Genomic DNA, 25,535 nt, shown 5'->3' with positions numbered 1-25,535 from the left:
GGAGAAAGATAGAGTATATACTAGAGAGAGAGGGAGAAAGATAGAGTATATACTAGAGAGAGAGGGAGAAAGATAGAGTAGATACTAGAGAGCGAGAGGGAGAAAGATAGAGTAGATACTTGAGGGAGAGATAGAGTAGATAATAGAGAGAGAGAGGGAGAAAGATAGTGTAGAGACTAGAGACTAGAAAGCGAGAGAAAGAGAAAAATACAGTAGAGACTAGAGGGAGTGAGGGAGAAAAAATACAGTAGAGATTATAGAGAGAGAGAGGGAGAAATAGAACAGAGAGGGAGAAATAGAACAGAGAGAAGTACAAGAGAGAGAGCGAGAGAGAGTAGAGACCAAAAAGAGAGGGAGAGAGGGAGAAAGGGAGAACAGAGAGAAGTATAAGAGAGAGGGAGAAAGATAGAGTAGAGACGAGAGAGAGAGAGAGGGAGAAAGATAGAGTAGATACTGGAGAGAGAAAGAGGGACAAAGATAGTGTAGAGACTAGAAAAATACAGTACAAATACAGTAGAGAGACTAGAGAGATTAGAGAGAGAGAAAAATACAGTAGAGACTAGAGAGAGAGAGAGAGGGAGAAAAATACAGTAGAGACTAGAGAGAGAGAGAGAGGGAGAAAAATACAGTAGAGACTAGAGAGAGAGGGAGAAATAGAACAGAGAGCAGTACAAGAGAGAGAGGGAGAAAGAGAACAGAGAGAAGTACAAGAGAGAGAGAGAGAGAGTAGGGACTAGAGAGAGAGAGAGAGGGACAAAGGGAGAACAGAGAGAAGTATAAGAGAGAGGGAGAAAGATAAGACTAGAGACTGGAGAGAGTAGATAGAGGGAGAAAAAGAGAACAGAGAGAGACTGATTAGCCAAAGGGAGAAAGAGAGAGTAGATTGAGAGAGAGAAAGAGTAAAATAATATCTTTCCCATTTGCAGATAGATAAACTGGACATATGAGGCAAAACAAGTCAAACAGGTAAGTCAACTCATCAAGAGGGAGGTCGCCTAAGGAAAGTCAATTAAAAACAAGTGACTTCATCAAGTCTTCATTGCATCAGCGCGAGGTCTCCACAGACCCAGCCGGTACTTGTGCGCATAGCTAAGAATCAGCTTCCTCTGTCAAGAATCGATCATTAAGATCATTTAATCGCGATTAAAGATGATAAATGATGAACTACAATCAATTTTGATCAAACCTAAACTCGGAAAGATCACGTTATACTCATTGTCGAATTTGAAAAGGCACAAGTAGATGGTTAATCACTGACTGCAATTAAATACCAAATTTAATACAGTAATGGATCGAAACTGGATAATAGACCAATCTCTAGTGATCCAACAACGATCAATTATATCTTATTATGTGACATTGGGTAATAATTATTATTTTTTCAAATTGTCATATTGATTGACCCATCAACAATCAGATATTGTTAGAGAGTATCACGTGATACGCAGAACGTGATACGCCCAACTAGCCGTTATACAGCTCTTGTATATATTGGCCAAAATAGAGTAATGAAACATAATCTTTTTTCGGTTCTACTTCTCATTCCCCTAAGGGTTCTCTCCTTCTCCTGTTCTCTCTCTTGTCGAGGACCTTCTTCTGCTGCTTCCTCCGAAATCTTAGCAGATATAATAAGATTTGTTTTGGCCGATCGAAAAGATTTAACTAGATCGACCAAATCAATCTGATTTCAATCAGAATATTCAGGTTGGATCACGATATGACTCTACCCCGAAAGCATTCAGACAAACTTGACTTGCACGGGGCCAACACATATGGAAAGTAGGGTATCGGCAGTCTTGAAGTTGTTGAAGAGCAACTGGGCTGGAGAGCGGGAGAGCTTCTCGATCCAGAGTACAGGGCTAGTCAATCCAACTCCCCTCGAGTGTTCGACATTCCTTCTGTCTACGTTCTTCATTTTCCATCTGCATCAATGTATCCTCTCCCAAAATCTCACGCCTACTATTCCAAGCAATTTTTGATAGTAGTTGAAGATCAGAGTTACCGTTCTGTGGAAGGCTGATACGATCATGTATCCAGATTGCATACTTCAATAGGTAAATCCAAGATATTCCATTCAAGAGTAGTAGTTCATCAAATCAACACCAAAGAGAGAGAAAAACAAAATATGGACTGCCCTCGATGGATGAGTCCCCTCAGACCGCCGATGGTCCTCCACTGCTCCGGCCTCTCGCGCTCCAATTCTGGTAGTCTTCCAAGAAAATACGCAATCCCTCTCAAGCGCAGGTTGCCTCCTCTTTTAAACTGGTTCGCACGTGTATTTTGGTTGGCTAATACGTTCTTGTAAAGAATGTATCAAAGGCGCATCAATTTCTTGGTCGGATCTTGAAAGGATTCATATCAGATCGCTGAACCCTCCTCCAACATCCCTTCTTAGTGATTATTTAGGGGTCATGTTCATCAGTGGATATAAATAAGAGCACTCACTATAAATACAGATGAAGAACTATTGGATATTTACTGACTACGAAAACATAATTTCCAAAAGGTTAGGTAAAGGATAAAAGAGGAAAATAAAACATTTTTTGTTTTTTATTTGCTGAGATCCTATACCCCAAGGGTGCCTTCAGCATTTTAGCCTATTAGGGGCACTTTAGTCATTTGATGTTTTAGGATAGATTGCTTACTTTCTCTATAAGTAGTTGTAGCCCTCCCTTTCGGAGGGCCTCTTGACTCACTCTCGATCCTCCCTCTTGGTCCCATCCTCACAATCATCCAGCGATTCCCTAGCCCCATGATCATCTCACCAGATCTTCAGCAAGCTTCCCTCCAATCCAATCCCCACCCCTGCCAATCTTTTTTCTAGTCTTCGACAATTCCCATCCTTGCTATCGTCATCCCTCACTGAATCTTCAGGCAGCTTGTTCCTGGTCGATCCCTGCCTCCCCTGTTCGACCCCTACAATCATTACCATTCTACTGTCTGACCCAGGGAATATCCACTCATCTCCTCTATTCCCCTTTTCAATACGAACCTACATCAAGGTTCGTACCACTATTTCATTCAGAGAAGCAAACTTCCCTTCGGTTATCCTTGAACACAGCCTCATTTTCTGATAGATGCTATTCCAAGACATACAGAAGAAGGAAGCTCAGATCTGGTCAACGGACAGTTGACCAGCATAAGTGAGGCCCCGACAGAACATATAAATAAAAGGGGAGCAAAGAGGGGAGGAGCTGTGATCGCGCTACCTCGCCGTACGACCTGGAGGGAGGAGTCCAGCCTATGAGGAGGACCGCCAAGATCTAGAAGGAGCTCACCAGGAGGGAGCCGTCGAGTTCATCTCCAGCTGAATCTCTCTTTCTTTCTAACCACATTGTCACGAACTCCATTCCAACTGGAATATGATACCACTCTGCCACGTACATATCAAAGGTCAACACGTCGCTGGTCAACGAAGTAGCCGTGGTCAACATAGAAAGCCTATAAATAAAGCATCCAGGAGGGAGAAGGGCAGTTTTTGGAAAGTGTGTTTTCAAAAGCAGGCTGGAGCGCGGGAGAGTCCCGGATCCAGAGAGGAGGAAGCGTCGAGAGCGACATTCCTATTTCCCTTTTCTTGTTCTTCTTGCTATCTCTTTTCTTGAAACATTGCCATTTCTATTCTTGAACTCGTTGCAAGGTTTGGATCTAGAAGAAAGTCGTTGGATCTTGGAAATCAATTGTCTCTTCGAGTCTCTACCAGATCGGAACTACATCCGAATATTGATAGTACTTGGGAATTAATTCGTCATTGATACGAAGATTCTATCATTTTCTCAACCTATGTGGAAAGAGCTAAAATATTCCAAAACTGGAAAAAAATACGTTCTCTCTCTAGTTCTTAGATTTTCCAAAAAAAAGAACACAGTTTTTAAAGATCTCAGAAGGAACCTCACAACTGATGCATCGACTGTTCCCAGAAACCTAATGATGATGCAGAAGAGTTTGTGCTGCCCAGTACGAAAAGATCAGCATTTTCAAAATAAACCTCCCGAATAGCCTTATTTGAGCCGCAAGATAAAGTTATCTCTTAGTTTTTCCACATATTTATCAAAATAAGAGGGATTACAGTCTCATATTTTCAGAAGAATCTAGATGGCCAACATGAATATCATGACCAGTACAAAATTTTGTCCAACACGAATAATTCAATAAAAAATCTCCATCATTATCTCATCAGATACCGTATAATCTGTAAAAAAGTAAATTTCCATGCAAAAAAATGGTGAGACGTTGGAGGGTATGATGCTACTTTCATGAAAACTTAGTGACAGAAGAAGACTAATAACAATTAATAAATATACACAGTGACCAATTGATCCAAATACCGCGGTAGAAAATCATTCATCGATTTGTTCCACATTATTTCTTCAAAGAAGAATATCTAACCGAATTACAGATCCAACGTTTCCATTTAATTTTCCCACCAATTTCAGTCCTCTTTCTCTCTCCCTCTATATCTTTCAATCGATTATTTCAGATCTTTAATGTTTCTGTTTCAAAAAAAGTTATGTCAGGTAATCGTCCCTTTTATGATTCAAAAAAAAAAGAATTCAGATCTTTTATGGCATATAAAAACCAACGGTACATCAGCGAATACTGACACGTTGCTTTCCATTCCAAACAATGCAAAAAGTCAAACAAATTTCAAGATCGACCAATGAAATCAACGATATCACTCAGGTGCATCCCCTTTTCTCGCTGTTTGTTCTCAATTCCCACAGAGATGTGTTACGATCCACTAAGCCCACTAGAGGCATTAGCGTTTTTCTACATTTCCTTGATGTTTCCTTTAAGTATGCAGTCCTCCTTGTAGGAGGGCAGGACATGAATTATCGAGTTGTTATGCTTCTGCTAGTGTCTCCTCTCTCCCTCGACGACTTCTACTCCGTTGAGTCCTCTGGCAACGTCCACTCCGCCGTCCCTCTGACCGCTCGTGACCCTTCGGCGACGTCCACTCCGCCCGGGTTCACCCGTCTTCGATACGATCCCGGTTGGGATCATATCAAGATGATAGGCACCATCCTTGTTCTTATCAGAATAAGCTAGCAAAGGAACTGTCTCACCCCAGTAACGTGCATGGACGCGCGCCATGTCAACCATCGCTGACCAAGGCTTTAGACAGATATAAAGGAAGGAGTTTGAGTCAAGAACGCAACGATGGAGAGGAAGACCGATCCTGCGCCCTCTTTGATCTATCGTCTTCCCCTTTCCTTACTGATTCTAAGCTTGGTGACAGCGACATTATTCAGTTCATTTTCCAGTTGCATTCATACACTTTCATCGACAATTTAATGGATTGATAGAAGGTCTAGGTATTTCTTTTACAACGTCATTATAAGATCTTGCAGTATCTTATCACAAGGCCAGAGAATTAATAACAAAACAAGGACTTTGATGCCATATAACAGAGATTTAGAATAAGTTTTAATAGCAACCATGAGGATTCAAGCTCTTACATGTTTGCAGGGGATCCCGAGCTTCTTGAGGCGGAGTGTTCGTGTGACGAGAAGCTTCTGAAAGTCTCCAATCTCCGCATCGAGCTTTGCTATATGTGTCTCCACCCCCTTGCCAACGCCGGTGAGGAACTCGGGAATTCCCACCTTAACTAAAACTCAAAGAAACTCAAATTCAGAATTGGGGAAATGGTAATCATAATCTAGGCTTCTTGGCATCAGAAATCAGAAACTAGGGCAAGAAAAAAATGAAATAATGATGACGATGATGATCTGATGGAATCCAGAGATACCAAAGGTCGGAATTGGTGAAATGATAATAAATATCTAGGCTTTTTTTTAAAGCAGAAACCAGAAACTAGGGCAAGAAAAACTGAAATAATGACGATGATGATGATTACACAATTAGGCGGAATCCAAAGATACCCAAAGACGGAATTAGTGAAATGATAATAAAATTCTAGGGCTTTGACACCAGAAATCAGAAACTAGGGCAATTCAGACATACTTAAAGCCAGAACTGGTGAAATGATAATAAAAAATCGATGCTTCTTTGGCAGCCGAAACCAGAAACTAGGGAAAGAAAAATTGGGATAATGACGATGCGGTGATGGTTACCCAACCAGGTACATCCAGAGACACCCAAATATAGAAATGGCGAAATGATAATCATGATCAAGGTTTTCTTCGGCAGCAGAAACAAAAACTAGGACAAGAAAATTTGGGATAATGCCGATAAGCTGATGGTTACGCAATCAGATCAATCCAGAGATCCAAAGACAGAATTGGTGAAATGTTAAATCATGATCAAAGGTTTTTTTTGGCAGCGCTAATAAAAACTAGTTGAAGGAATTTTGGGATAATGATAATGATCTGATGGATAATACCCAGGTAGGGAAATTGAGAGACACCCAAGAACAGAATCGATGCAACATAAATAAAAAACACTAGGGCGAAAAATTTTGGGAAAATAAGAGCAAATGGGTACCCAGGTAGGGGCTCCGGGTGGAGAAGAAATGGGGCCGCAAAGGGTTCGCCCCGTATGAGCGCGCGGCAATGAGCCCCAGCCAGGCCGCCATTGACCGAGTGCAGTCTCTTTCGCTTCTTGACTCTGTCTTCTACTCTGGGCAGAGTAAGAAAGCTTTAAAGAATCTCTCTCTCTCTCTCTCTCTCTCTCTCTCTCTCTCTCTCTCTCTCTCTCTCTCTCTCTCTCTCTCTCTCTCTCTCTCTCTCTCTCTCTCTCTCTCTCTCTCTCTCTCTCTCTCTCTCTCTCTCTCTCTCTCTCTCTCTCTCTCTCTCTCTCTCCCTCTCTCTCCCTCTCTCTCTCTCTCTCTCTCTCTCTCTCTCTCTCTCTCTCTCTCTCTCTCTCTCTCTCTCTCTCTCTCTCTCGCTCTCTCTCCTCTCACTTCGGTCGATACTCGATCTCTCTCTCTCTCCCTCTCACTTCGGTCGATACTGTCTCTCTCTCTTCCGCTCATTTCGGTCGATACTCTCTCTCTCTCTCTCTTCCTCTCACTTCGGCCTATACTCTCTCTCTCTCTCTTCCTCTCACTTCGGTCGATACTAGGCATGGGGGATCGGATCGGATCGGATTGGATCGTTCGAATCTTGATTAACAGATTCAAACAAACACAAGCCGATTCGAACGATTTGTTCGAATCTTTCGATCGAACAAACCCTTTGTTCGTGTTCGATCAAAAGTTTTGAACGAACAAATTGGGTTGTTCGTGTTCGATTGCCATTTGTTCGACCTTGTTCGAACAATTTCAAACAAATGGCCATCGGCGCCAGCGACACTCTCTGGCGGCCGCTTGCCGGCCGGCTTCTGGCCGGCGCTAGCGGCCGCTGGCCCGCCCTGGTGGCGGCTGGATGGTCGCTGGCTGGTGCTGGGCGGCCGCTGGCCGGCGCTGGCGGCCGCTGGATGGTCGCTGGATGGTAGCTGGCTGGCGCTGGGCGCACGCTGGCCGGCGTTGGGCGCAGCTGGCCGGCGCTGGTGCCGCCGGATTCAAACATTCGATTTGATCCGATTCGAACAACGTGTTCGAATCGGATCTTATTCGAACACTCGATCCGAACAGCCACCTTGTTCGAACAATCCGATCCGAACAGATGCTCAGATCAGGTTCGGATCGGATTTGAACAGGGCAGATCGGTGTTCGGATTCGATCGTTCGAATGCCCGATCCGATCGAACATTTGAACGATCTGTCCGAATCCCCGAAGCCTAGTCGATACTCTCTCTCTCTCTCTCTCTCTCTCTCTCTCTCTCTCTCTCTCTCTTCCTCTCATTTCGGTCGATTCTCGATCTTTCTCTCTCTCTCTTCCTCTCACTTCGATCGATACTCGATCTTTCTCTCTCTCTCTCTTTCTTCCTCTCACTTCAGTCGATACTCGATCTTTCTCTCTCTCTCTCTCTCCCTCTCACTTCTTCGGTCGATACTCTCTCTCTCCCTCTCTCCTTCTCGCTCGTTACTCCCTTTCTCTCCCTCTCTCTCTCTCTCTCTCTCTCTCTCTCTCTCTCTCTCTCTCTCTCTCTCTCTCTCTCTCTCTCTCTCTCTCTCTCTCTCTCTCTCTCTCTCTCTCTCGCTCTCTCTCTCTCTCTCTCTCTCTCTCTCTCTCTCTCTCTCTCTCTCTCTCTCTCTCTCTCTCTCTCTCTCTCTCTCTCTCTCTCTCTCTTCCTCTCACTTCTTCGGTCGATACTCTCTCTCTCTCTCTCTTCCTCTCACTTCTTCGGTCGATACTCTCTCTCTCTCTCTCTCTCTCTCTCTCTCTCTCTCTCTCTCTCTCTCTCTCTCTCTCTCTCTCTCTCTCTCTCTCTCTCTCTCTCTCTCTCTCTCTCTCTCTCTCTCTCTCTCTCTCTCTCTCTCTCTCTCTCTCTCTCTCTCTCTCTCTCTCTCTCTCTCTCTCTCTCTCTCTCTCTCTCTCTCTCTCTCTCTCTCTCTCTCTCTCTCTCTCTCTCTCTCTCTCTCTCTCTCTCTCTCTCTCTCTCTCTCTCTCTCTCTCTCTCTCTCTCTCTCTCTCTCTCTCTCTCTCTCTCTCTCTCTCTCTCTCTCTCTCTCTCTCTCTCCCCCTGGGGGTCGGCACGCGTCATCTGTCATGTGACCTGTCACCGTGACGGTGACGGTGAGGGTTTTAGGGGTACGTGACGTTGACGGTGATGGATGACGAATATAGTGCCGGATCTTCCCGGACGTGGATGAAGGACGGGACAGAACGAAATTTGTCCCGTCATACGTCCACTGTTAGCGTAGGGACGAAGGACGGGATGGTTTTTAGTCCGACAAAAAAACCGTCCCGTCCAATAATCTCGGGACAGTTTTTCGTCCTGTCGAGGCTCAAAACCGTCCCGGACGAAAAAATTTAATATATTATTTTTTTAATTACAACAATTCCTCTTTGAAACGTAAAGGCTCCTGCGCCCGAAAGATTTAGGGCATCCTCTGGAACTCTGAAGGAAGAAGAAAACCACCAGGCGCAGGGCGATCCTCCACCGCTTCTTTGACGTCGAGGTATGTTCGCAGCTTTAGTGGATCTCCGAATATTCTCCTCCGTGTCTATCTTTTCAATGGCTTAATTATTCTGTCTCTGTATTGTATCCCGTTTTTTAATAGTTCGAAAGATTCCGTTCCCATGCGCCGTCAAGCGTTTTGTGCGTTTGTGCATTTGTGCATTTGTGTCGTGAACATCGCACTGACCTCTTTGTATATATAATCTGTGGAATTCTGAAACGTACAATTCGGATCTTCTTCTCCAAGAATTCAAGGAAATCGACACTGCCTTCCGATTGTTTTTCAGGAATTTTGATCCCAAAGGTGCGTGTGCCGCGCATCTTCCTTCGTGTATGTCGATGGTTTTTTTTGGTTTAAGCAAGGGCTCGGATTGGGAATTGTGGTCTCTCATTTTTGCGAAACCGTGAATGTTTTATCTTCAATTTTAGTCTGAATTGATCCTATGCTTCGTCGTCTTTGGGACTTGTTGCTCAATCGCGTTGAGATTATGTTCATTTCCCTGCACGAGAACAGTATATACTCCTTTGCCATAGTATCTTCCCAAGTCTTCAGCGGTGCTTGCTATGAATCTAAAAATCACTTTGATTCTGGTCTTTAGGCGTAGTTCATTAAGGATTTACAGATTTTCTATTTCTTCTGCCGAGGCCTTCTAGAGTGAATGATTTAATACTTCTCTATCACATTCAGCGTCTCAGACTATCCTGAATTATTTGTTGGTTCGGTTGCGTTTGTCTTTGATTACGGGAGCGTTTGAAAATTTTAACGTCTTTGCTAGGGCATAATGTTCCTGAAATGTTTGACATCAGCTATTCTTTGATTTTTTTTCTACGAACATTCTCCTGAGAACAAGTAATTTCATTGTTAACAAATCGTGAATTTGACTTCATAATTATCTTGACCGGCCGTGTGTGTCCACGTGAAACGTGATTAGAAAATCTGCATAGAAATGTGTGTCAACAAGGAATTTTATCGTTCGAAATGTAATTTTTTTGTGTTCGTCTTGTCAATCTAATGCTAAAGGTGCTCTTTGATTCCTCTTTTCTTTATTTACAATTTGAAGTCCACGCTTATGAGATTCACTACCGATACTTGATGATTTTAATAATTTTCAAAACGGGATACTCCTCTTTGTAATTCTATCCGTGCCTTTTAATTCAATTTAGTATCCTTTTGGGAATTTAAATGAGGCATAAATGCTCCATTTTTACCATTTTTGATAATATTATCTCTTCCCGAATTCTCTACACAATATTGCGGTTCATCTGATCCCAGTGGACACCGTCACCTTCTGTGAATGACCAATGGTTTTATTCTTCTTTTTGTCCTAGATTAATTCTTAGTTACACTAATTTCATTTTGATACTTTTATGAGACATTTCTGGAACAAGCGTTGAATGCATTTGTAGATTTTATACTAAGTGTGCTGGGAGACGCCTCCATTTCAACACCGTGGAAAGAGTGTCTTTCCTTTTTTTCTTTATCTTTTAGTTTAATTTTCATTGTGGATTAACTCATATTGAGGACTATTATCTTTCATTTTTGAAATCGACTATTTAAAAATGAACTTACTCCATGTACTGTAATGTAATGATGAAGTGCTAATTCAACTTATTAATTCATTCTCTCCTAATTTAATCTTCGTTGTGGATGAACTGATCTTCAGGACTTTGATCTAATTTTTAAAATCGATGATTTAAAATGAACTACGTCCATGTAAATTAATGTAATGATGTTGTGGTAATTCAACTTATTAATTCATTCTGACTTATGCAGTCTCCCCCTTCCGTTCTTCATCTAGCTAAGTGGCCTTGGCTCCCCATTATTGTGGCCTCTGTAGGGACTGAAATTGTTCGTAATCAGGTATGCGCATTCCTTTTCGCTTTATTTGATGGTTAGTTTGTTATATGGTGGTTTGTATGTTGATCTAGTTTTTTTTTAAAAAAACTAAGTTTTTTGTTGGGAGACGATAACTTGTATGGGAGCCGTTTCATAAGACATAATGATGACATTGCTCTAATAATTTTAATGCAAAATTGTTGACTGATTACCTACTTTTGGGGGATTTATTTTCTTTGGAGAATTGTGTTGTTTAATTTTGATACTATTTGTTTTTTTATTCATCATGGTGTTTTGAAATTTTGAGTTACATGTATTATCATGATAAGGACTCTTTAGGGCAGTATGGAGGCATGTGCTTAAGTAAGCTAACTAAATTTTGACCTAGGATTATTACAACTTTAAACCGTTAGAAAAGCGGAAATGGTTTTAAGTACGTGTTAAGTCTTTTCCCTTCTTTGAAAGATTTTATGATTTTATAGGATTGGTGTAAATGTTAGTGAACCAACCATGGTAATTGTAAATGTAAGTTTCTAAATGTAAGTTTGACAGATTTTAATCGTAAATGTAAGTGACACGTATTTTACAAATGAATGCATCTTGGTAATTACCTTGGTAGAGTATGGAGTCTACATCTGCTACTAGCCTAAAATCGACGGCTAGGGCTATGCCGTCGACGTCCGCGGAGTGCATCCCAATAGAGGTTGATGACAACATATCAACTCATAGCGAAAGACGCAATCGGTCTAAAGTTTTAGATCAATTTGTTGAAGTTGCCCCAGACGAGTACCATCTGTAACGTCATCATCAAGATTAATAAAGACAAGAGCACAAACGTATTTTGGAAACATCTGGGGAAGGTGCACCATAATTTTCACGATGAAATTAAGGGACTCAAGCTGAAGCAGAGAACCATTCTCCCAAACGAACTACTCTCCCACAAGTTGTACTTACGAGGAATCACTGTGGATCAAACGAAAGAAGAGTTCGTTAGGTTCATTTGCGACAACGATCTTCCTTGGCGTCTTGTGAAGAAGAAGTCTTTCCAAAGACTATGGTTCTACGGGACACAGGTGGTGGGGGACATCCTTGGTCCGGATGCGGTCAAGGCGATGGCTGAAAGGATGTACAGAGAAGTCCAAGGGAAGTTGGTGGAGATGTTTGCTGATGTCTTCAGCGTCTCACTTACAGTGGATGCTTGGACATCCCAAAATAACCTCGTCCTTCTAGGAGTCACAGCCCATTGGATCGATAATGACTGGAAACTATGTGAGCTTCTTCTTGGATTGCGACAAATCAAGGGACCCCATAGCGGCTTGAACTTAACGATGATTGTCGTGGAAGTTGCATATCAATACGACATCAAGTCGAAGCTATGTGCTATCACCACGGACAATGCGTCCAACAATAGAACAATGATGACCTTCATTGTGGATCAATTGAAGACAGTAAACTCCCAATTCACTATGGACAGACATGTATCATGCGTTGCCCATGTACTGAACCTCGTAGTCCAGGTCAGACTCAAGGTCAATCGCAATCCACAACCTCCTGGAATTAATACGCTACATGTCCGAGAACTTCGCCCAATAACACCGTTGGACATGGATGACCCAACCAATTCACAGGTGGACAAAGATACTGCGACAATAGTTGCACCTTTGGGAGAAGCAGTTTCACGTGTGAGAGCCATTGTCAAAGCCATTCATGCATCCACATAGCATATGGAAAAATATGTTGATATCAAAATGTTTGAGCTACCGGATTAGAACAAGATAAAGGTCAACTGCCCAACGCGCTGGAACTCCACCTTCACAATGTAAGAACGTGCTCTTGCTAAGAAAGAGGTTTTGGACCATATGGCTATGAGGTTCCTTTCAACGTCCACCAAAGATTACGGCCTATGTCAAGAGGACTAGGAGTTGATTGAGTGAAGAAATTTTGCATCCTTGGCCCACTGTGCCAGGAAACTGACTTTGTGTGTTCGGTGAAGAAATTGCCAATAACTGAAGTAACGTCATTGGTTGCGGAGCTGAAGAATCACCTTGAGCATGCTACGAACAATACAGGGGCAACATTGAATGCTGACCTACGGAATACCTTACGGTAAGCGTGTGGTGCTATGCATAACAAGTTGATGCAGTATGTAATTGTACTTTGGGGCAATAATACCGTCACTACAACGGCAACATTGGATCCATTCTCAAAAGTAGAGGTTGTCAATCTGTCATATCACCAAAGTGTGCTTTCCTATCTTGGCGGTCTCTTGGATTATGCAACTATGACAAAAGCAGCTGAATGTGACTTAGAGCAGGGAGAGTTGTCGGAAAGTCATTGTCTGACACACTATATTTCATCCAAGCAAAAATATACACGTCTGTGCAGTCTTCATCGACCACGGTCAACACTAAGGCAAGAGCTAGATAAATATCTTAACATCCATGCAACGAGGAGGAGGATAATCCTCTAGGTTGGTGGACGGATGTCGGGACGCGATACTTGCCAAATTTGACAAAAAATGCTTGCCAATTTCTGGACGTGAGTCCGACCAGCGCACTAGTGGAGGGGCTTTTTTCAGTCGGCCAAGGCATCACAATGTATCGAAGATCACGCCATGATGTAGAGAGCATTGAGATGTTGATGATGCTTCACGCATGGTTCCGTCCTGTAGAGTGGGACTCCTCCGATTTTGATGATGACTCTAACGATGATGACAGCTCGTGTGCCGGTGCGTTACGCTCTATCGATTTCCACCTTTTCATAAACATGTTTCTTTTTACTGAATCTCTCAATTCCATGTTACAGAGTAAGGGGGGACAACATGATCGCAGTGGATGGGCTTCATTTACTCATACACTCTGACGTTTAATGTAAGTTACGCTTCTTCGTTACTCTCTCTCTCTATTTCATTTGCAGATTCATTCCATGTAACAAAGTGCCGTCTTATCTTATGCGTTTTAGATGACTGCAGACGAACATGCACTCATTACCATAAATTTATCGGTTTAAAATCCTTCACATGGAACTGCATGTTAGCACTCCATATTATTCAACACATAAATGGTATCTTTATTTCATATCCTCCATGCTTGACACATCATCATATTCATGTAACGTATAAATGATATATTTATTTCATTCAATGAAATGGTATCTGTATTTCATATCTTCCATGCTTGACACATATCAATCAAAGAGCTGATAACATAGACTTTTAGTACCTTATATTATCACATTTACATGCTTATTTGCATTAAATCACTCATATTTTCATGTTATCAAGCTTGAAAAGATTAAATCTATTTTTAGAATAATTTTTTGAATTTTTTACATTTTTGGGATTTTTCTAGCAATTAGATTCTATAAGAATATAATATTTGAGACAAAATATGATTTTTATGGATTAGTTTGGCATCAAATTTGGAAAGATATAATTTTTTGAGTCAAAATATATATTTATACATATTTTTTGGCATTTTATTTTATTTAATATGAAATTTTAAGTATTTTGGCTTATTTATGACGTAGGGTGACGTGTCACGCAGACGCGCCGCCACGTTAGCGTTGAGGAAGAGATTTTTTCTTTATTTTTTTGTCCTTTTGTCATGTACACGTGGCACGGAATGCGAAAAGCCACGGAATACGAAAAGCCACGGAATATGAAAAGCCATGGAATACTAAACGCCACAGAATACAAAGTGCTTTGACTTCTTAATATGCACGAAACCCGATGACGTTGATGATGAGAGAGAAGAAATTAAAGGCTAGGATTGCTTCAACTTCCAACGGCCATCTTTTTATCTTTCCCTCCTCTTTCTATCCATACCCTTTGATCTACAAATAGAGGCTTGGATCATTGTAAAAATCATCTTGAACTTGCTTCCTACTTTTGTGGGATGATTGAAAGATAGTGAGATTTGAGATCCATCAAGAGTGTTCTTGGTGTCTTAGGTGTGTGGGAAGAGACATAAGAGAAGAGGGAGAGCTTACCGGCACTCGCAAATTGTAGTGATCTTGGCGGAACGTAAGGATCTAAGGTAAGTGTCTTCGCCTTAAGTTGTTTCTCTCCCGACATCATCGTTATCATAGTTATAGTTTTTTATCAATGTTTCATTTATCACTTCACTTACTTACGTCCTCATTCTCTCGTCTTTCTATCCTTGCCATCGTACCACTCCACATCCAACCACTATCCTCGTTCATACTGTCCTTCAAAATTGTGTCCGTCACAGTCACTTACTCTTTTATTTAAGTTAAATTAACATATTAATTAAGTACTTCTTAATCAATATCACTAGCTCATATCCTTGAATTGTGTTTTTGTCAATCCTCTCATTGATCATCACTAGTTTAAGAAAGTAATTCCTTAATCACCGTTCCCTGTGGAGACGATCCGTACTCATCACTAACTAAGTATTTTCAAGTACGGTTAAATGTATTTTTATTGAATAATCTTAACTACCAACGACGAAATTTAACCCTAAATTGAGATTATCAAGAGCCTGACAAAAACAGACTTGATTCCATGCGAGAAGCTCTTGTCATATAATTTTGTTCCCTTTTTAAGTTGTGCAATTTGATTCATTTTCTGTTGTGCGACTAGTGAACAATTTTGGGCTATTATTCACTACAGATATCGAAGAGTCCTCTCGCTGCATGTCATGGCCTCTCCCACGACCCAACCTCACCTCGCCTTTTCACTAGCCCTCGTTCAAACATCTTCCACTATGGTGTATTGGTGATGCTCTTTTGTTGTTACTTTGACTGAAGCAAACAAAACTATTTTGGGGATTCTGTATTTTTTATTGCAAGGATGATCGATTAGTTGATGGAAAATGTTTTCAATTCATCCTTTGATTCAACTGTGTTGAGGATTTTTGACTTTTTTTTTGGAAGATCATTTTGAAATTCAGTTAAATTTAGTATTTTTGATTGCTTGAGTCGGTCAACTTGAGGATTTTGTGTTTTTATGGGCAAGGATGGTGAAAAATATTTTAGATTCATCCTTTGATTCAACTGTGTCAAGGTTTTTTGGCTTTTCTATTTTGAGGATGATTTCAAAATTCAGTTACAGTTTGTATTTTGATTGCTTGAGTCCGTCATTTTTGGAAATATGTGTTTTTCTGGACAAGGATGATGGATTAGTTGATGGAAAATGTTTTAAATTCGTCCTTTGATACAACTATGTTGAGACTTTTAGATGTTTTGTTTTGAGGATGGTTTCTGCTTTTCAGTTAAAGTTAGTATTTTTGATCGCATGAGTCGGTCTATTTGGGGATTCTGTGTTTTTCTCTGCAAGGATGATGGATTAGTGGATGGAAAATTATTTAAATTTGTCCTTTGATTCAACTGTGTTGAGGCTTTTTGACTTTTCTGTTTTGAGGATGATTTCTGCTTTTCAGTTACAATTTGTATTTTGATTGCTTGAGTCGGTCATTTTTTGAAAATCTGTATTTTTCTGGGCAAGGATGATGGATTAGTTGATGGAAAATGTTTTAAATTTGTCCTTTCATTATGTTTACTTCAATACTTATGGGCTTATTTTACCTATACATTGAGTTATTGAGAGGACTTAACTGCTTTGATGTTTCATCAAATGGGTTGCAGGTTGAGAGAAAGGGCCCCATCGGCGCATCAATGCATTAGGTTAGTGGGTATGTCTTACTTTGGATGGAGTCTATAAGGTTTTGTGCTGCAGTTGACAATCCGAGACAACACAAATTGCAGAATAAAAAGGAATATGAATCAAAACAAAGCTGGTGGAAAAAATAATCAAGGTCAAATCACCAAGAATCAAGGTCTAATCACCAAAAATCAAGGTGTAATCAATAGTTGACTTACTGAAAATCAAGGTCTAATACAAATAAAGATGCCATTCTGAAAACTTTAATTTACCCTAATTAGATGTTAAACTATTATTTTAAACCAATGAGATTAAAAAATAGACATAATTTAATATGATGAGAATGGAATGAATAGAAATTGATTATAAACTTTACTGAGTAGAGATTAAATATTGCCCTTTCCAACTTTTATTGTAAATCCACACGCTAATCTTGCAATTTAATCCAATGATTTAAGATGAAATTGACATTTATTAAGATTTATTATATTCTTTATTAATTAGGGATTCAATAATGACTCTTACATATTTTATTGCAAATTCATACATTTTTTGGGAATTTAATACAAATTTCTCCAATTTTTTTTCGTCCCACATCGTACGTCCACCGTCCAAGACTTTCAAACGGACGAAGTTTATGTCCGTCAGGATGAAAATTGTCCCGTCCCATTGTCCAGTGGACGAATTTTCATCCACAAATTCGTCCACACCCCCTGGACAGGATGAAATTTTCGTCCCCCGATGAAAAAACCGTCCCGTCCTCGTCCCTGCACTATAATGACAAAGTGGGTGTGATGGGGACGTGATGGCAACCGGTGCCTTGGATGTGTGATGTGACGGAATGGCCGGTCACGGATGGCAAAGTGGGTGTAATGGGGACGTGATGGCGACTGGTGCCCTGGATGCGTGACATGACGTAACGGTCGTCATGGATGACGGCCATTAAGGAATTTTTGAAAAGTTAAACAGACAGAAAATACATATACAAATCATTATTTTTAAACATTTCCATTTCTGGCATTTAGCGCAGACGTCCCAGTTTTTTGTGCACACAAAACGAGGGTGCCTATAAATAATTGGAGATATGCCCCTCTAATTCTCTTTCCTCTAAATTTTCCCTAGTAAAAACCATATGAAAATTTAACAATTATACCAATTTAGAAATTACCGTAATATCCTATTTTCCATATAAGTATATCTATTTTCTAATAAAAATATAATTTCTTGCACAAAATTTTTTTGAAAAATCCAATTAATTTCCAGACAAATCAGCAAAAAATCAGTGACCTATCTGAACATTAATTCGCATTTAAATAATTTTGAAACTTGGGAGAACTTAAAGTAAAGGATTGGGCCACATATTAATATGAGTTTTAATTTGATTTTTTACTGGGTTATTTTGTCAATTTTGTAAAGTATATATTTAAAATTATGATGTATTATGTTCACATCAAAGCATATGTTGGATTTCTAGAAATTTTTCAAAGATTACCGGAGTATGTACGAAATGGAGTGCACCGTATAATTAAAATATCACTAATTTTGTAACTGTTTTCAGTAGTTTAATCCATTTCTCCAAATACTTTCACCAAAAAACTTCAGACCGGAGCACCAGTATTTTTCAAAACTGCTTCAAATACTACATTCACTCATCAAGAAATGCACCGGGAGAAAAGCTGCAAAAATGCTATCCACCCGACTGCAAGGACGACAACTTTGGAAAATTGAACAAAATTAAGTTACTGATTGGGTTACTGGAAAGTAATGTAAGCCATAAAAATGACAAAAATAGTTTCAATAACGACCATAAAAACATACACAAGTAATATGCTCCTAAGGAAATTATAAATGATTGCAGCCCAAAAATTTATTCGAAAACAAGACTACTGTCAACAATGAGTTTAGTACGCCATGTAACTAAAATAGTTGAAAATAAGTTGTTATTAGGGTTACATGACACAATATTTCCATCCTAAAGATGAAGTAAGAGAATGAAAGAAGAAAAACATATGGCTTTGAATTTTTCAAGACATACTAAAATTAGCAACACTCAACTAGAAAGTAAAACCACAACATCTAAAAAAAGGTCATTAGGAAAATAGCAACGAAAGAAAGTTTAACAGTTAATCACTCCACTGATAATAGAAATGATTAAATGGACAATTAAAAAAGTATAAAATATATGACATTCACATTTTCAAAAATTAACATTTAGCCAAATGTGCATACAATTTTTTATAAGTTCCTTAGTCGAATAGGAAATCAATACAGACCAGTGCGGTTTTTATCGTGAACGAGGATGAGAGGTGAAGGTCTGAAAGTATGGATGTCACCAAGAGGACGATGACAAAGGAGATTGGCAAAGTGTTCATCGCCAAATGAAGTGATAACCGACAGGGTGGATGTCGTCTGCAAAATCGTCGCTTCAGAATAACTCAAAGAACCTGCCCTCCTACAAGAAGGGTTACATCTTCAAAGGAGACATACGAAAGGGAATTGTATCAGGCACCTCCAGCATGCAAATTCTCAATATCAAAAAAGCAGGAAGAGTGAAAAATCACAGGTAGGAGAAAAAACAAGTAAACCACACGTGACAATGGAAAATTAAAGAATTATTCTAATATTAAAAATAAAGAAATCTTATTCACCTAACAGGAAAGAGGATCCCATATGTCACAATAACTCCCAAACACCATAAAGGAAACAAGTAAATGTTCCAGTTCCAAGGCTCTAGAGGATTAGACTTAAAGCACCGAGTGAAGGAATCCTGAAAATAAGAGAAATCAAATATCCAAAATAAATCATTAAGCGAAGCGAAAATGACATTAAGCACAAGATGAAGGTGAACAGAAAATAATGAGGAAAATCTCCAATGAGGTTATTGATTACGGGAAAAACAAGAGTTGTGATTGCGAGAGAACACTGGCATACCTGCAAAAAATTGCCAAATCGAGTTGCAATTAAGAGAGCAACTTTAGCCTATTGAAAAAATACAAATAAATAAAGATACAAATACAAGAGAGTAATACCTTATACTAGCCGTCATCAGAAAAAGTCATTCGCGCTATCTCCATCACACAATTGAGCATTCTGTGCACGTAACCAACACTTCACTGTGACTAGGAGCTCAATGCTTTCAGTAGTAAGATGTACACTGTTGAAAGTGACAACTGCACGTCCTGCGGAGAATAAACGCTCTTCTAGGGCACTAGTCGCACATACTGAAAGAAACTCTTGCGCAAGGGTAGATAGTCGAGGGTAAGTTTGTGCGTCTATGCGCACCCACCATCCTAGTGTTGTCTACATGTCCTTTCTCTATGTCAGCGTCATATGCAGTATCCTGTACTTTGTCCGCTATGCAGTTGGCCGCAATCCGAGGAGGAGATGTACTCACTGATATACGAAATGACTTGAATCCAGCTTGAACAATGATGTTCAGCACGTGGGCAGCACATGGAACGAGTCTGATGCAACACGTACGGCCGGGATCGACGGCGCGCGTTGCAACACAAGGCTGAGATGAACAAACACGTAATTTCGTTATGGAATGCGGGAATGCATGTTTATGAAAATAACGAGAAGTACGTCAAGAGCTGAAATAGGACGGCGCCCTGGAAGAGTTCACGTACGTGTCACGTACGATTCGACTCCCGATGACCCGATAGATCAATCGATGGACGCCGACGGTGCAGGTACCCTCGATCCGACTAACTATCTCCGGTGATGGTGGCGGGCAGGATAACAAAGGGAAATATCTACCCCAAAACCCCAGGGTGCGAGGGACGATGAGGTCGACTCCCGGCGGGGGAAAACGTGAGGTAATATTGCAAGAAATAATAATACTCTATAGAGGGGTTAGCATTGTGACCTGCGGACTTAGGTCCGGTAGTCGTGGTGGGTCAAAGCCGAGTTGTAATTGGCGTGGCGGAGTAGTCGGTGGCAGAGTAGAGGATGCCGACTGGACGGTGGCGGAGTAGTCGGTGGCGTCTGGGCGACGAGCAACCAGGCCAGGCGGCGGCATCCGAGGAGAGCACAGACGGGGCCAGGGGTGGCGGCGGTGGTGGGCGGCATCGGCGGCGGTGAGCGGCGTCAACGGCGGCGAGAGGTGGCGAGCGGCGCTGGCGGCGGAAGCCTGAGGCGAGCGGCCGCGGGGGCAGAAGTGAATGGCGGCTGCGTCGGCGGCGAAGCGGCGGCAACTAAGCGGCTGCGGCGGCGAATGGCAGCGAGCTGCGACGGTGGCTGCGAGCAGTGGCAGCGGCGGCGGTGGCGGCAGCCAACGGTGAACACGGCGGCAAGTGGCGGTGGCGGACGGTGGTCGCGGTGACCAGAGACGAGGGGTTGCGGTGGCAGCGACGAGCGGCGGCGGTGGCGGCGGCGACGGCGACGGGCGGTGACGATGGCGGTGCTCGACGGCGGCGGCGGCAACGGCTCGCGGAAACCCTAGGTTTCCTTTCCTCTTTTTTTCTTCTTGACAAAAATGCCCTTTCAGTTTGATGATTTTACATGCGAATGCCACTGCTTAAATCTGGGTCACACTGAGGCAACTCAGCGGTGACTCGTCGGTACGTAAGACCGAGTCACGCTGAGTTGACTCAGCGTCGGGACCGGTCGGTCACGCTGAGTCAACTCGGCTGCTGACCCGGTTCGACCTTTCCCCGCGCCTAGGTCGTCCAGCGGCGGCAGCAGCGGCAGCGGGCGAGGCAGGCGGGGAAGGCGAAGAAACAGGCGCCACGGCTGCCCGTGGTCAGACGCCGGGTGGGCGTGGCTGACAGCGTGCAGGCACCCTGCTCGGAGCACTGGAGACGGCTCAGCTGGCGGGGCGCCTGGGCTCAAGCGCGGTCGGCTGACCGGGAAGGCCCTGTTCAGGCGTTGGTCGGGTTGCGGCGCTCAGGGTGGGCGCCGCAGCTGGCCGGAAGCAAGCACTGGGTCCTGGCGAGCAGCGAGCGGAGGAAGTTCGTCTCAGCGGCAGCATACAGTGGATTTCGGCGGTCTCTCTCCTCAGAGAGATGGACGTAGGGCGGCGGCGGCACGTTCCGGCGTAGCAAGTTCAGTCTTTAGACCAACGACGGACGGCAGCGGCGGCGTGGTGGCGGCAGCTTCCTCTTCTCCCTCAAGGGTCCCTCCCTCCTCTTGGAGGGTTCCTCCTCTCCTAACAATCTGCAAACAACTCAAAACAACTTCTCTAATCTCCTCTAGGGCATCTCTTCTCCTTTTATAGTAGGAGAGAGGAAACCCTAGGGGTCGGCCCGCGATTAGGGAAAACCCATAATCGAGCCGTAAAATGCGGTTCGAAATATGACGGAAGTGCCAAAACACGGAGGCCCTCCCCGAACAAAACACAACGACAAAGTTTGGGAAAACGCAAGGAAAGTTAATTGGGGAAGCCTTCTCGTCACGCCGTGTATTTGAACTCCGGGTCCTCCTCATCAGCTCGAGCTTCGTGACGTGGTTGTTGACGTGTCGCCGGGGGTTGACCTGGTGCTTCATCTTGCGGATGGTCCCCCATGAGTGTCGGTCCATTCAGAAAAGGTCATTCACCGGCTTGAGCTCGTTCGCGAGCAATGATATCATCTGCCCGTTTCTTGATGCATTGTCCGTAGTGATAGAGCCAACCTACATTTAAAAATGGTGAGTTTTGCAATAAAGTAATACAATGCACAATGAAGCTTGATGGTTTGTCGCTGACCTTCGTCCTCAAGCCGAAGTCATTCAACGCTTGGAGCACAATTGTGCTCATATTCTCACCATCGTGTTTCCCCACTAGCTCACGTATAGGAAGCACGTGTTCACATAGTTCCCACCAATTGTTGATCCAATGAACCGTGATGCCGAGAAGACCACATGAATTCTCAACAGTCCAAGCATCTACTGTCAATCAGACCTTGGGGACATTTGCTAATAAAACTCTATGAGCGTCCCCTTCATGACCCTGTATAGCTTCCATTTTGCAGCCTTTATTGCCTTCACCTGGCGGCGTACTTCCACATAATCTTGAATCCCACATTGTCCACAATGGCCCATGGGGATTTCGTGAGACAAACAAATTGTGTTATGATATCCTTTGTCTTCTCTAGCATCTTCGTGACTACACCACCCTGCCCATACGCCTCAGCTATCGTACGTTGATCAGGATGAGTGTCATTCGGCTTACTATATACTCTACCGTGACTGAACTACAAATGCCTCCAGAATATGTTGTTGATACGTCTTGCCACCACTTCAAACTATTCCACAGTGGGTCAACTTTTTGGTCCAAATGTAGGGGTTTTATGTCGTTTGTTTTAATTCAGACTTAACCAACAATTTTTATGAAAATTTATACTTAAATACTCTATAATTAATAAAGTGCGAGTAAGGGGTCGATCCATAGAGAGGCAGAAATTTACTTTCAGAATTTTTCTCAACCTTGGAATGAAGAGAATTTAAAAATGAGAAATATAATTTCTGAGATATTAATGGATTTTTACTCAATTTACATAAATTCTTATGATCTAAATTGAAGCAGAAATACAAAGAAAATAATAGAAATATTTTAGACTAATTTTCATAATTTTAAGTAACACTAGAAATAGGAAATAAATGTTTTTTGAATTTTTCTTGAATTTAAATAATACAAAAATAGTAGAAATATTACAAAGGAGAGTTAAATATTTTTTTAAGAATTTTTTTAGATGTTATTGAATATTGATTATATTGATTTATTGATTTTTCTGATTTTTTGGAATTTTTGAATACAGAAAATAAGGAAAATACCTTTCCCGGCTATCGCCGGCAGTCCTTGTGTGGCCCATATAGGGCTGAACTTAGTGGGTCAGCCCACTAAGGTTCAGCCCAATTCGACAAAATCAAGACTTAGCCAAATGGGCTAAGCCCTATTGGGCTTGACCCAATATGATCAGGGCTTAGTCAATTTGACTACACGTTTTTTTGCCCTACAAGATGGAACTCAAATACAATTTTTTTTTGAAATTCGAAAGGAAGAATGAAGGATGATCTAGAGAGAAACTTTAATAGATTTTAGAGAGAGAGAAAATGACTGAAATGAAGAGATAGAGAGAAAATGAAGAGAGGGTATAGAAGAAGTTTGAGATAGAATTTGAAGGTGCAAATGAAGGATACTTTTTATGAAATTTTGAGAGGATGAACTAGGAATATTTATGAAGATATAGAGAGAGAACATCTAATATTTAGAGTGAGAAAATAATAGATTTTAAGGGTAAATGGATAGATGATGATGTGAAAAATGGAAACCTAGGTTCCTAAAACCTCAATGCAAGTCTGGTGAGCCCTCAATGCTTCCTCTCAAGTGAGGATCCTTATATTTTGCCATGGTCAGGCATTTTTTGATGCAAACAAGAGACGAGATTGAATGAAAACTTCAACAAACTTACATTAAGCAGGTTGAACAACCTGGATTCTGAAATCTGTCTTGTCCTGTTGGCCAGCCACTTGCTAGAGCACGTCTAGAATGAGTGGAAATGAGTGAGAAAATAGTATTTATAGATTGGAAGAATTACTAGATACCCCTTTGAGTATTCCCTATTTTCTTTTCTTGCCATTTTTGCCTCTTTTTTCCATGGGTTGAGATTTTCCTTGTATAATCTTCAACTTCTTTTTTTTGTGAAGGCTTTTGAGAGCCCAATGGACAGGTCAGGTGGTGGCTCATCTTCCTCTGATTTCTCATTGGACGACCCAAAACATCATTTTTCTCCTTTCAACCCCCTTTTGAGAATCACTAAACTTTCAAAAATTCTCCAACACTAGAAGAATTGTATCTTCTCATTCCTGTGAATTTCTGCACATGTGAAGCTATAGAATACTCATCAGTGTTAAAAATTCTTGACTTCAAAGAAGTCAATGATTTTAGTCAAAAATAAACATAATGTGCAAAAATTAGAATTTATAGCTGATGCCTAAATATTAGCTGACTCAAGTAATAACATGATAAATTCTGAATTAATAATACCATAATCATCTAAATATCCATTCATTTATCTTTTTATAAGAGTTCCCTTCAACTTACAATATATTCTACCATGACTGAACTGCAAATGCCTCCAGAATACGTTTGTCCACCCGTCTTCCCGCAGCTTCAACCTATTCTGTGTGGGTCAACTTTTTTGTCGCAACATAATAGGCACGCCCATATGCCTGACCTAACCTCTGTGAAATATCTCATTATTTTTGCCTTCCTTTCGTGTTTGGTACATGAAGTCCCAACCAACTGTAGAGGGGTTTCTCTAACATTGTATGTCGATGATTCTATTGTGAAGTCAATGCACACTTCACCACGTGGAGTTTCCATTGGCAACTGGTTCATAGAGAAGAGGCAAACTCTGCTCTGCTCATTGCAAAATTCATAAGATTGCATTGAGCTTCATTCTAAAATTGCTCATTTAGTTATATTAAAAAATTAAGTCATTTACCTACATTCATACATTCCCATAACACAAAACATAAAGTAAACATTGAATAAGTCTCCATGAAAGAAACACTAAGATACAATAAGCATTCTTAAACATTCAGTTAACAAGCTGAACCTTCTGAAGAAATGATATGAACGGCAAGAACTGTAGGTGAGTTTCCTTGCTGAAGAGATATGGGATGCAACATCAGTTTAGGACCCCATATAACCAAACCCTCAAGCTATCAGAGAGTTTTTTAATAAAATAGCTTAAGTCAAGGTGAATGACTCTTTCACTATCATGAAAGGCTTTTCCAATGGATCCAGCATAATTTTTGATCCAAAGAGTGGGTAAGAATTCAAGGTGAGCAGGAAGCACCTACAGCCTTTCGCCAACATTGAGCTACCTCCATCTCCCCCAACTCTCTTGGCCAAGATCCACGTACTTTAATAATTCATCATTGAGATCACCAATTAACATTCCACCACACCAAAAACTCTTTACACCGAACCACTTGCCCATATTTGTCCCCAAAGATTGGTGTTACCAAAGTAAAAAATTTACAACTTCTGCACATGATTTACTCCTTTCTATCATGAATAAATACCCAATTTCTACCACCTATTGTGGATATCACCTTCTCTCTTCTCCACTTGGTGGCGCTACTCAATTTCATCATTTCTACTATTTTGAGATTATTATGAATCTTG

The 25,535-nt window shown here is 41.4% G+C and overlaps 1 protein-coding gene and 1 long non-coding RNA gene across 5 annotated transcripts; one reads left to right on the top strand and one right to left on the bottom strand.

Moving 5' to 3' along the window:
* Positions 1–897: 897 nt before the first annotated feature.
* LOC144713453 (uncharacterized) lies at positions 898–6,591 on the bottom strand. Of its 2 annotated transcripts, none has more exons than XM_078588027.1 (3): positions 6,442–6,591; positions 5,457–5,605; positions 898–1,106 (listed from the first exon to the last, which is right to left on the bottom strand). In XM_078588027.1, the coding sequence occupies exons 1-3, from the start codon at positions 6,530–6,532 to the stop codon at positions 1,029–1,031; spliced, it is 318 nt and encodes a 105-aa protein (XP_078444153.1). In that variant the 5' UTR covers positions 6,533–6,591; the 3' UTR covers positions 898–1,028. The 2 variants fall into 2 exon arrangements, with proteins under 2 accessions (XP_078444153.1, XP_078444142.1); XM_078588016.1 differs by having other exon boundaries at positions 1,078–3,947.
* Positions 6,592–8,865: 2,274 nt separating this feature from the next.
* LOC144713456 (uncharacterized) lies at positions 8,866–15,646 on the top strand. 3 transcript variants are annotated; one of them, XR_013584059.1, is made up of 6 exons: positions 8,866–8,961; positions 10,735–10,821; positions 11,417–13,525; positions 13,603–13,667; positions 14,749–14,834; positions 15,431–15,646. It is a non-coding gene; the product is annotated as an uncharacterized LOC144713456 (long non-coding RNA). The 3 variants fall into 3 exon arrangements; XR_013584056.1 differs by having other exon boundaries at positions 10,735–13,525; XR_013584057.1 differs by lacking the exon at positions 8,866–8,961 and adding an exon at positions 9,138–9,264 and having other exon boundaries at positions 10,735–13,525.
* The last annotated feature ends 9,889 nt before the right edge of the window (positions 15,647–25,535 follow it).

This window comes from Wolffia australiana, chromosome 1 (assembly GCF_029677425.1).
Source record: "Wolffia australiana isolate 7733 chromosome 1, ASM2967742v1".
In the NCBI taxonomy this organism is placed as follows: domain Eukaryota; kingdom Viridiplantae; phylum Streptophyta; class Magnoliopsida; order Alismatales; family Araceae; genus Wolffia; species Wolffia australiana.
The sequence above is the reverse complement of the archived record's forward strand: the minus strand, read 5'-3'. Positions and strand labels throughout refer to the sequence as shown.

Coding starts and splice junctions, on each gene's coding strand:
- LOC144713453 (XM_078588016.1), bottom strand. CDS start 6,532: ATGGCGGCCTGGCTGGGGCTCATTGCCGCGCGCTCATACGGGGCGAAC. Junction 5,606..6,441: donor CACCCGGAGCCCCTACCTGG/GTACCCATTTGC, acceptor TTTGAGTTTTAG/TTAAGGTGGGAATTCCCGAG. Junction 3,948..5,456: donor TCGGGATCCCCTGCAAACAT/GTAAGAGCTTGA, acceptor CGTACTGGGCAG/CACAAACTCTTCTGCATCAT.